The sequence below is a fragment of the Buceros rhinoceros genome, unplaced genomic scaffold (genome assembly GCF_000710305.1).
Source record: "Buceros rhinoceros silvestris isolate BGI_N320 unplaced genomic scaffold, ASM71030v1 scaffold1486, whole genome shotgun sequence".
In the NCBI taxonomy this organism is placed as follows: Eukaryota; Metazoa; Chordata; class Aves; order Bucerotiformes; family Bucerotidae; genus Buceros; species Buceros rhinoceros.
In genome coordinates, this window is record NW_010417032.1 from 62216 (window position 1) to 75232 (window position 13017).

The 13017-nt window shown below is 38.4% G+C and overlaps 1 protein-coding gene across 4 annotated transcripts in view; it reads right to left on the reverse strand.

Moving 5' to 3' along the window:
- The window catches only part of TRIP12 (thyroid hormone receptor interactor 12), a 59711-nt gene extending 47082 nt beyond the window's left edge, over positions 1 to 12629 (reverse strand). For 2 of the 4 annotated variants that reach the window (XM_010138032.1, XM_010138031.1), the window contains exons 1-2: positions 11355 to 11452; positions 6 to 386 (exon numbers count right to left, since the gene is read on the reverse strand). In XM_010138032.1, coding sequence (XP_010136334.1) covers positions 6 to 386; positions 11355 to 11452 — 479 coding nt within the window. Of the gene's footprint in view, positions 1 to 5; positions 387 to 1312; positions 1439 to 11354; positions 11502 to 12601 lie in introns of those variants that run through there. The other 2 variants (XM_010138030.1, XM_010138033.1) reach the window with 2 other exon arrangements.
- Between the last annotated feature and the right edge of the window lie 388 nt (positions 12630 to 13017).

Sequence of the window (13017 nt, forward strand, 5' to 3'; positions counted from 1 at the left end):
CTGAACCACTCTTTATACAAGACAGATTCTCTGTCCTTTTCCTTTTCTGACTTCGGGTGCTACCAGCAGCTCCACCCTTTCTGGTGTGAGCCTTGCTTGTTGATGGCAATTGTGTAGACTTCGGCGGTTCTTGGTCCAAGTGTCTTCTCTTAGATTTTGTATGTGGCTTGTTAGCTTCCAAGGAAGAAGAGTCAGTGTGTTGAAGTGCTTTGGGTTTTTTAGCAGAGCTAGGAGAATTGGTCCTCCTGTAATCTGGACTAGCACTGCGTTTAACTCCTCGAGAATTGTCTTTCTTAGGCACTTGCCCCGTTTTTTGCTTTTCTGAAGTATTGGCTCTCTCTGGATCTTCTTGTTGTGATATTAAAATAGTAGATGAACTACAGCCTCTGTAGAAGCAAGCAGGAACAGCATTAATGTTGAATTCAAAACTTCACAGTTGCAAGAAAAATGTCAGCATTCTCTAAGAATAAAGGAAACTGCAGATACGAAACACTGTTGATTGTACAGAAACAAGAAAAAAACCCAAAAAACCAGACATGCATGCTTGTATGAGAACAGTCATATTGAAAATCTTTGCTAGAATGAAATATAAATTACTAAACAAAAGCACAGTACACTACATTTTTTAAAGAGGAAGATGAGGTAACTCAGATTTTAGTAATTTTATATATATTATATAGATATGTCAAACTGATTAAAATGAAAAAAATTTGAGCCATGAAGCTATTGTATATTCCACAAGAGAGTAAGGAACGTTCAGTAATGCATAACTAGTCATAACTGGGTTTTAGTTTAAGGAAGAGTCTTAATGAAAGTACAGTTTCTCAGCTATCTTGAAATTGATATAATGAATCATATAAAAACAGCAAAATTCTCTCTTCTGTATAATAGAAAACTGTTTCAGTGTGTACATAGCAGAAGTTTATAAAGAGCAGACAAAGTATGACCAAGTTGATTACCCTGAACATAGGCATACGCATCCTTTAGATTATTACATCTCAAATAATATTGGACATTGCTCCAAAGTCCTTGGGTAATCTTCCCTCAACATTAGATGCAAAAAGGGAAGACAGACCTTGCGAGTATTTCAGCACTAGTTATGCAGAGATCATTTCCTACCCTTCACTGATGGAATGCTCTTAGTTGGTGAATTAGAAAAACAAATCACAAACAGAATACATCCACTGAAAGCAATATCTACATTAGTTAAAATCTATTAGTCATATATAAGAACTCTGTATAATATATCTAAATTATACACAGTCGAGAAGTGCAGATAACACTGGTTAACATGAATAGGAAGTGCAATTACCTTTTAGAAAAGTGTCCCTTGGACTGCTCAGAAGTAGTATTAGTCTGCACTTTGGGTGCCTTTGAAATAGATTTTCTACTCTCAGGAGGGCTATGTGCCTTATGTTTTGCCTGCCCTAAATGTGACCTGTCAGCAGAAAGTTAAAACAGAAAGCTATGAGGATTTTCAAGGTACAGATACAAACCTGTAGGTGGAATTATTATTTATTGTTTGGACCACTTACAAATACTAGTTTACAGCTTCAAACCTTTCCATTTCAATACCTAATATTAAAGCAGTATTTCAAAATAATCACCTGGTGCAGTTACAATCACTACAAGCTTAATTATTTTGTAAAGCACACAATTATTTAGTCACTTTAAATGACTAAAACAACATCTCACATCTGAGCTGTGCCAATTTCAAATTTTTCTGGTGTATATCATTACTGAATTATTCACTTAAGCATTAAGCTAGCACAGTAAGGCACAAGACTAGAGCACCTATCAAAGACCTCTTCTCAGAAATATGTATATACTCAACCTCAGGATTCCATGCATTAAGACTTTATCCAGTTACAACTGTTTACAAGTTCGTCTCTTTGCTCTTTAGTTTAAGAAAAATCAGATGCTTAGAATGGAAATGCAACCAGTACCACTTGGTAGAAAAGCTCAACCCTGCCAGTTATATTCTGTCTGCAGATCCACCAATTCAAAGGATTGAGAGCTATGTGATAACAGCTGAAGTAAGAGAAAGAAGTGCATGGTACACATGAAGGCAGTCAGATAAGACAGGAAACCTGTGATGTCAGAGAAAGGAATGAGTTTCACACAGGTAAGCTACAAGAAGTCTTCCAAACAGCTTTCAGGTGCATGCAAAAAATGGTTTATTGTAGGATCTCTGAAGGACAAAGATCATACTATACCATAGATAAATTTTAAGACTTAAGTTACATCTTCACATTTTCCACATCTGTTTTCAAAACTAATCAGAATTACCTGCAAGACTCAGAAGAGACAGCTCATCAGCATTTAAAATAGCATAGTATAAATAACTGCTCAGACAAGAAACATATCACTTGTATACTTCCCTGGATAAAACTGTTTTGACTCAGCTGTCACCAGGAAAACTCTACTGCTCATATCCTAGCTACATACAAAAACTCCAAGCAGCACTAACCTTTATGAAACATCAGACTAGCCTGGTATTAATGCTGGAAATGTTTCCAAGTTAAATGCTTATATGCTACTAACCTAGGCTATCTAGTCCTTTGAAAGGAGATATGCAAGCATTTTTGAATCATATGGGTGAAGGGGAGAAATGCAGACTTCATCTTTATGTGTCCTGCTCCAACTCATGACCCCAACTATCAAAACGTTTAGGCCAAAAGAGTAAGTGGAAAAGGCAGAAGAGCTTCTCACACTCTCAAATAGCTTGTTTCAACCAAATGCCCAAAGTCTAGTAGCAAAGGCAGATACAGGCCTGCTACTGACCAGAAAGTTTCACCATCCTGTTAAGGATTTCAACACAAACTTAAACATATCTTGGTAGGAAAGAAGTAGCAAGACTAATTACCTACATGATAATCACATTATAATTTGCTTACAGAGTTGAAATGTTAAAACTTCAGTAATACGACTTTTTATTGGTAACTTTCCTTCCTCTGTTTTATTCCGAAGTATTCTCATTTATCCAGTTACTCAAACTGATGAAAACACCTAGACAGCACATATTCAAATGATTTTCTGTGGCTCATCTGTAAGAGCATAACAGTCTGGAAAGATTAAAAGCATCTTCTCCGTAATCTGATAATTTGTTTTTATTTCTCATACTGAAAGAAGTAAATTTTACTACCAAAAGTGAAATAAAAACAGATATTTAGCTCACAAAGCAAACTCCATCAGGGTAAACTTGGGAATATTTCATCTAATCCCGTGTGTTTGGATTTTCCTTTTCCCAACAAAAGATTAAGGCATGAAATTCAATTTTCCCCTTGAAATTTTTTTCTTATTATGGGAATAAGAGAGGTTATTGCACAATTTACACTTGCTGGGAATCTCTTTTTTATGTAAGCTAACCAGGCAGGGTTCATTTATTTTGAAGTGTATTTTTTTAAGTCATTTTCCATTAAAGATTTTTGTTTTGCTTTAACTAGAACTGGATTCACAGAACACAAAAGGTTGAAGATCTTTTCAACTAAAATATGTCTAACATCAAGTATTTAAATCATGCACTGAAGAGTTTACACTTGTTCCAGGCTTCCTCCCTTTCACCTTTAAACCCTTCAGGTTCTTACAAGTTTTACAAATGTAATTTTCAAATCAGCGTCTGATTTATGTGGGCCAATAAAGCTACAACAATATCCTGGGGATTGTGAATACTGTATCACACGTACTATTTCACACAGATTCACACAGAATCACCTGGTTGGAAGAGACCTTTAAGATCACAGAGACCAACTGTACACCGTGAACTCTCAGGGCTCCTAAATCAACTCCCTCAGTGCCACATCTACATGTATTTTAAACACTCCAGCGACGGGGACTCCGTCACCTCCCTGGCCAGACTGTTCCAATGCTTCACAACCATCTCTGTAAAAAAATAATATCCAACCTAAATCTCCCCTATGTTACAAAAAGAAGGTACACAAGACAATAGCAACTAGAGACAGAGTAGCATGTCAGTTAAAAGGAGCATGACATTAACTCCCTTTCTCTAAGATTTATACAATGGCAAACAGATGCAACCTGAGGCCACTTGTTATATGGGAGAAGAGACCAAGCCTCACCTCACTACCTTTCAGGTAGTTGCAGAGGGCAAGAAGGTCTCCCCTGAGCCTCCTCTTCTCCAGGCTAAACGACCCCATGTCCCTCAGCTGCTCCTCATAAGACTTGCTCTCCAGACCCTTTACCAGCTTCATTGCCCTTCCTTGGACATGTTCCAGCACCTCAATGTGCTTCTCAGCCCCAAACCAAATCCAGTACATAAGGTGCAGTCTCATCAATGCCAAGTACCGGGGACAATCACTTCCCTCCTACTGCTGGCCATGCTATTGCTGATACAAGCCTGGAAGCCGCTGGCCTCCTTGGCCACACTGCTGGCTCATATTCAGTCAGGTGTCAAACAGCACCTCGAGGCCCTTTTCTGCTGTGCAACTTTCCAGCCACTCCTCCCCAAGCCTGTCGCGTTGCAGGGGGACCTTCAGGCAGATCAACACTGCCACCCAACTTGGTGTCACCTGCAAACTTACTGAGGGTGCACTCAATCCCCTCATTCAGATCATTGATAAAGATGTTGAAGAGGACAGGCCCCAAAACTGAGCCCTGGAGGACACCACTGGTGACCAGCCGCCAACTGGATTTAACTCCATTCACCAGCACTCTCAGGGCCTGGCCATCCAGCCAGTGTTTTAACCTATGGAGAATACACACATCCAAGCCATACACAGCCAGTTTCCCCAGGAGAATGCTGTGGGAAATGGTGTCAAAGGCCTTACAGAAGTCCAGGTAAACAACAACCACAGCCCTTCCCTCATCCACTAAGTGGGTCACTTTGTCATAGAAGGAGATCAGGTTGGTCAAACAGGACCTGCCTTTTCATAAATCCATGCTGACTGGGCCTGATTACCTGGCTGTCCTGTTCAGCGTGTCATGTGACGGCACTCAAGATGATCTGCTCCAAGACTTTCCCTGGCACTGAGGTCAGACTGACAGGTCTGTAGTCTCCTGGGTCCTCTGTCCAGCCCTTCTTGTAGATGGGCATCACACTGGCTAAGCTCCAGTCAATTTGTATGTCCCTCGTTAGCCAGGACTGCTGGTAAATTATGGGAAGTGGCTTGGTAAGCACTTCCGCCAGTTACCTCAACTCTTGGACGGATCCCATCTGGCCCCACATCTAATTGGTGCAGCAGTTCACTATTTTCTTTATCCATCAAACTATCAGTAAAAATAATACTCATAGCCAGAGCAGAGAAGTTACGCTAGAAATGTAACAAATGGGGAGTCAAAACTGACGAACTTTTTTTGAAAACCTACCATGCTCTCACTTCATTCACCCTGCATGTGCCACAAAGAGAAGGTACATAAGACAATAGCAATTCAACACAGAGTAGCATGTCAATCAAAAGAAGCATGACATTAACTCCCTTTCTCCAAGATTTATATGATGGCAAACAGCCTGACAATGTGAAGAGACTGCAGGATTTAGTTAAAAACTTATACACTAAGTAACAAGTGTTGTCTCAATCTATATTAAGGATGTGACAGCTTCCTTACAGTCTCATTAGAAGTTCATTTACATAAGTGTAGTTAGAATGTCTGGTGAGCTAGAAACAAGGAGAGTAATGCCTGGAGAACTAAGTGCTATGCAAGGTATCTGGGCAGCTAAAAGACTGATACTTATTAAAGGTTGTAAGCTACCCATACTTTTCCCATAATTCACAGCTTTTAACTCATTAACTTACCCTGTTTCCAGGAACATATCATTAATTCATAAGCTTAACCTAAACAAATACTCTAGGAACAGGTATTATGAGAGGCTAAATTCCTCATTAATGATGAAAAATAGTAAGGTAAATATTTGAGCTTGTGATGGTCCATTTCCATTTGCAGGTGCAAGTCCAGGAAGACTGCGCACTTGCTCCATCTTCAAGTGCTGTTTGGGGTTTTCTCTGTTTTGTTTTTTCCTTTTCTTTTTCCTCCCAATTTAGAAGACAGTTTCATAACCCACTCTATGGCTTCACACAACCGGGCAAAGCTGTCTACTGATACACCTTCTAATTCACAGGCAGACAGTTCAGAGTAAGCTACCTACAGAAGCTGACAAATGACCTCCCATTTAGTTCGCAGTGTTCATATAAACAATCTCGTGGAAACTCTCAGCCTTTAGCCTTCCTTAGCAAAATCGTAACAAAGAACTAACTAGAAGCTGTACTCAAGGAGTTACTCCATGCATATTAAAAAAACATACTTTCTGAATTTAATAAACAGTGTTACATCTGAGTTGTGATCCTCAGCAGCTGAGTGAGGTATTTAATGTTTCTAAACATGAAGTCTACAAAACTAAACACCCTTTTACTTATCAAAAACAAGGTAAAAAGCGTATAAGGTGTTAATAGTTAAGATATTATCACAGCTAGTCAAAAAAACCAAATCCTGTTCCAAACAAAAGTAGCATAACTGACAAAGTATTCTTCTTGCTTTAGTATTTGAAAAAGGTCAAAGCACTTTCCAGATTCTGCTTATACTAATGTCCTCTATGCAGCTAACAAGGATCTCTTACTTCTCATTTAGCCTTCAATCCTAAGTGCACAAGAACATGTATGTATTATATTCTGAAAACTCAAAAGGTTTATGAAGTATCATACTTTCACATACAACTGTAGCAGCATAGCATTAATTTATGTTGAATTTATATCCTACTTAAATACTCCTGTTGCTAAACAATTCAGAGGAGTGACAATATGCAGATTAAAAGATAAACACCACTGTCATCTCATGCCACTAAAAAAATTAATTTTGCAGCACTAGTAAACAGTTCTAATACATAGGACCACTTCTATTACTCCATATGAGTACACTGAAATATTACTTATAACTGAAGGGAACAGTCAACTGCATCACTTTCAGAAAAGATTTTGTTGCCTCAGTATCATTTCCAAACTGCTCCCATTCAAAGTAAGTCCTATGGCAACACTGGGAACTTAAGCCACAAGGGCTCAATTCTTCAAAAAAAAAAAAACCACAGTGACAATGTAGACACAGAGTTAAAGTGACAGTAAGCAACTTTCAGCCCCCCGCTCCTGCCCCCATAAAAAGAGTGATCTCATTAATGCATCCACTTCCCACTCATTTTTTGTTAACTGCTGTGAAGGGCAGCTTTAGAATCATTATTGCTTCCTTAAAATCTGCAAAGAGTTATTCCTTCAATGGAAAGTGCTGGAAGAGACAGTTCAGACAAGGGTTCATGCTCACCATTAGGAAGGTGCCATCATAACAGTAATTCTAAATTAGGAGGATAATACTGACTGCTTTTCAACCTGGTAGTACAGCCAGTAAGAACCATAACATCCACAAGAGCAGAAAGTCATCCAAAGCCCAAAGTTACTTCAACATGCATATGACATCAGGAATTGAAGAATCGCATCAGTCCAACTCTATCAAGGACAGTTTGGTACTGTGCAAACACAGGGGGAAAAACAATTCATCTGTTTTCAAACACTCATCCCTTGCCTCTTTTAAGAGAAAAGCTATATCCACACTATAGTACTAAGTTTACTTCCAACTTGCACTGCAACGATCTTTCTATGTTGTCTGTGAACCTAGCATCAATAAAAAAAATCAACATAACTGTAAAAGTCAAATACTCAAAACTTATATCAAGTTACAGTGTTGAATGTGAAACTTCTAGTAAAATTCCAAAAGAAAACACATCACAGGCTTCCCTCACTCATTTTGACTGGAAGTACTGATGTTAGGGTAACATCCAATAAGCCCAGTCTAAAGTAAAATGGGTTTGCATCACTGCTTTCAGGTTAAGCCAAATCTGCCAGTACTAGGTATCACAGGAGGAAGATTCTGTTTTCTGTTTTACATATTAGACCAGAGAAAAGTTTGGAATTTCCAGTGTCTTCATGCAAGTGAACAGTAGCTGCTCAGCAGGTTAAATTGATAGTTTTAACAAAAGACCCTTAAAGCTGCAGAAGAGTCAAAAATTACAGAAGGACATCCATTAGCATTTCAGCCTGGAAGTGGTATCATGCTCCAGCCTCTCACCTTTTTAACACTTTCCTCAACTGAAGACTATCATAGCATTTACTCCAGACAGTGTAAGAGACAGAGGCAAAGTTAAGGCAAACAAAAGCCATCTGGCTATACTACCAATGTAGTATACCAATGGCTATATGACCACTTGCTTACATTACGTTAGTGGACTGAAATTACAGTACCAGTGACAAACTGAAAAAAAAATCTCCAAGCTTTTGTCACTTAATTTGTATTTTGGAAGTGTGCACACAGAAAAGCTTTAATAAAAAAGCTGCTGTATTTCCAGCATTTAGAAAACTATTTCTACAAAAGAGGAAATGTAATCAAGTTCACAAGTTTAGAGTACTGAAACTTGTCCTTATTCAAAGCACTGACTGCATATCTATGATCAAGTGAAGTAACTTTCTCCAACACTTTAGAAGGTGTGGCCGTTAAGTTTATAAGCAAACTTTGTGGCTAATTTTAGCCTTGAAGCAACTAACCCCTATAGTCTCTCTGCTTAATTCCCTCCACAACACTAGGTTTTTTGGGTTTTTTCTGTTTGTGTATTGGCTTTGTTTTCTAAGAACCACATGGATTTAATAAAGTGGCTAATTCAGTCTGTCTGTGTACAATCACATCCACAAGTAGTGCAGATCAACAGAAGAAAATCTATAAACCAAGATAGCTGCTGTTAGGGACCAATGTTCACTATCTATGCATTTCAACTATTTCTACGTCAGAATAGACCAGATTACAACCACAAGCGACCAGGATGCATGAACTGCTCTCCTAGAGCACAACTCCCAGTTCAATTTCATCCAAAAAGATTCCAATTCAACTGCCTCGAGATCATTCCATAACATTAGCCAAAACACAACAGGTGAGGATGACAGCATTCCTTCAAAAGAACATTCCCAACTCCAAATAAAACATTAACACAGATGCATCCTAAGTTCAGTTATTTGCACAATATAAGCACATTATTGAAACTGGTCTTTCCATAGCTTGTTCATTAGATTTAAATGATTTTACAGCTGAAATTGATGAGTTTCACTTTACAGATAACTAATATGAGAAAGATATTGGAAATGAATCAGCATCACAAATAAACTAATGTAACAAAAGGTCTGTCTGGTTGGGGGGTGGAGTTTGTTTGCTTTTTCCTGGGTTTTTTTTGTTTGTGGTTATTTTTAAACATAGACAAAGCAGTGTACTCACCAGAGCACAGCAAGGCATAATGAAGAAGGTACATCAAGCTGTGAACTGTAGACCCTCCTATGTACTGCGCAGCAGCAGAACTAGAACATACTATCCCACTGCATGCTAGATGTGTCAAAGGATGAGTCCTGAGGTTTGTGTCTAAACACATACAACCAAAGAAAACGTGACTTATCTGAAAGCCTGTCTCTTTCCGTTTCACCTACAAATTTTCCAAGAACACGACAGATCTTACATTGTTCCTTGTACAACAGACACTTCTGCCCAGCAGCTTACTAAAGAGATACATAAGACAATGTAAGAAACTGAATTCATTATAAAGTTTATATTACCCAAGGTTTTTTATCCAAGCCTTTTCATATGCTTTGCCAGCCAAAAATGCTTGTTCAGAGATGGAAAGGCAAGGGAGGAACTGTTCTAAAGGGCCTGCGTTTTCAAAGAGGATTGTAAGTTTCCATCCTTTTTACTTAAGCAAGGAGCTTTGATTCCAGTTAATATCTAGCATAGTTCAGGAGTGCAATACACTCTTGCTCATGGAAGTGTGACTGACATAGATTTGGTGAGGGGTGGAAGAGGTCCAGTTAAAGTAAATTGCATCTTGAATCATTCTTTGATAGCATAAGTAACAGAGCACAATGCACCAAAACACTGGATGAAAAACTTTCTTACAAGAAACTAGTGTACCCCTAAAATACTTCAATTTGTCTGACTCACTGTAGAACTTCTCCCTAGCACTCTGCTATAAAATCTGAATAAACAGTATGTATCTGAAGAATCATCTCCCACCCCATGCCCAAACAATTTGTCTCTAAATCTTTACTCTACTAGGGACAGGGTTATTCACTCCAGGTCAGGTTCAGTGTAAAAGGAAAGAGTTGGTAGGGCAATATCTAATTTAAACATCCATCCAATTGTAGAAGTAACACAGAATGGAATGAAGAGTTCACCATGCCTCAGTTAAAGGAGTACTATCCAAAAACAAATCCAGCTTGCAAAATAATTAGCTACATAACAGCAAATTCCTTTTCCTTATGCTACAGAAGCCTTGTGTTTGTCATCTGTTTTTTCATTTGTACAGTAGAGACTAGTTTAAAAAGAGTGAAGCTGCATTTTGCAGTTTAAATTATTGCTCCCAAGGTTCCTTAGAAGAACAGCTAGCCTCCTTCCAGCATTCATCGGTGACCTTGTTCTCAGTTAGACTTTTACACTAGTAAGAAATACACCATATATTCATTATAATTTATAGCCTGACTCCAAGGCAAAAAACTTTTTATTTTGTGCTACTGAGCTGCAGTATCTTAATACCCTTATACCAAAAACCCAAGCCCAAGATACACATATTGAAACAACTGCACCCCTGAGAAAGCAGAATACAGACAGATGCTGTCTACCATGATATTATGACCTTTCTTCATTAGACTAACATTTTAACAAAATTAAAGGAAGACTTATCCATACAGCCCCCACTCAGATGAAGACTCTTAATTCCTTAAAGGACGTGGCACTAATTATACAACCAGCATCTATAGCAAAGTTGCAAGGATCTTTTGTTCTGCACTGTAGAGTCGATGACAGAACAAATTCAACGTGGTCCACTTGCTCGCTACTATGAGTATATTAAAGGATGGCAAACTTTGTTCTTGAATTACTCAAATGCTGCAGAGGATTAATATGCAGTGAAAGAGAACAGAGGGGTGCAGTTAGTCAGTATTCTGTAACAGGGACATAGATTTTCCAAATTTCACATACGAGAGTCTCCACGTGTCCTGCCCTGTCCCACCCCGCCCCACCCCTCCCTCGCCTCCATGTTTTTGTCATCAAGGGAAGAAGAGGGAGAAGGAATTTGTTACTGCCTGTGATTTGTGGAACATAGCTCAGTTACACTTTTCCCCTGTTATCTACTACTGCTATTCTAGCTGAACATGCATGATAGGGAGTTATTTATGTTTTCATCCCTTGCAATAAACAGTAAAGACAGTATTTCGGGGCAAAAATACCTTATGCAAGTTTCAATGCTTGGATTGCAGGGTGGAAAACAATTCAAATCACTTCAATTTTGCTTTTACACATTGAAACATGCTTACAGATAACAGGCATACCTTCCTCCTGCTGCGTCGTCTTGTGGCTGGGCCCCAGCAGTGTTCCTCTGTGAACGTCGCAGTGACCCCCCTGGATTGTTATTAGGCCGGTTGGACATTGGCACCTCTCTCCTGAAGGGACATACCCTTTCTAGACACTATCATTCACTGAAAGAGAAGAGAGATATTGTCATAAGACATGTGGTATGAAGACTCGAAGCCATGCCTCAAGAGGCAAAGGTAAAATGCCACTGTTAAAGCAATAACTTAAGACAAAAACCTTTAAATAATTTTTAGTTAGAAGAAGACACAGTGACCAAGATTGTTCTTAAGGGCATTTAGAACCTAATACCAAGCAACCAGTTTTCAATATATACAGTATACAGATGACCTATTGGACTAGACGACCTTTAGGGTCCCTTTCAAATCAAACTATTCTACGACAACATGCTACTTTTCTGGCAGGCTTAAGTATTTTATGAAAACAAGACAAATGCAGAGAACTTGTATTTGTCAACATTAAAGGAAAAAAAAACCATACTATACAGTAAAACTCCATGCTTGTTAAAGAGCAATAGTATTTAAGTATTGTAACTCTCATTGTGGAAGATGACAATGTCAGTTTCAGGAATAAGTAGCAGGGTCCACAAGATTACATATTTAACTACTGTGCTTTTAAAACAGCTTTTTTCTCTCTAGTCCACTTCATACAGCTTCCATTTGTGTAAAGGAAGATGCACAGTAATTCAGAAAAAAGATCTAGCTGTATGAGCAAGAAGTTCTTGCTAATGAGAGCTTAATTAGTGGGAAAAGGTATTTGAGACAAGAATTAATGAGTGTACACTATTATTTGGGGAAAAAAAAAAAACAATATGATGGGCTTTGCATTACTACTTTTGGAATTGCTTTGTGACTGCTAGAAGTCTGTGGATATTTTGGTAGACAATTTATGAAAGACTTCCATAATATCCAGTTGCAGTCCCCCAGACAGAGGTATTTCAATATCTAGCCTCACTTAACTCCTCAGTGAAGAGAGGTAAGTTTTGTATCCTATGCTAATTTGGCATTTCTGTACAGAGAGCACAGCAAAAGAACCACAAATCCACGAATAGTTTCATTGTTTGTAATTGTGTGGAATCTGGTAAAAGAGAAGAAATAAGATATTTGCAGGTAAAAAGACGCAAGACAAATAACCCATGTTTAAGAACACAATCTATATGCTGATTCAATATCTATTCTTTATACAGTGCAATAAGCAGGAAGTCTGCCAGAAAAAAGTTTAAAGCATTTTAGCTGCAGATAACTAAGGTTCAGTTCAAATCTGAATGCCTCCAATAAAGTAACTCTCGAGATCTAGCATTGTCTGTAAAGCCAGACAATACTTGACTATACTGTCTATTTCTCTGACAGAGCCTACGGAAGTGAACAAAAGTGAATTGTGAGAAAAAAAAAATCCTAAATGATTCAGTTTTACTGTAGGCCATCAGAAACCAGGCTCATAAGTTGGCATTATGCAAGCCATTACCTCACATACTTACTACAATGACAAAAGGAACACATATGTGATCAAGACACCTGCACAGCACAAGAAATTAGTGATCAGGATTCTGTTAGCTCAGATTCAGTCTTGTAACACTGAAATGATATAACCTAGTACTAAAACCTCACTGTTAACGTGCCAGAA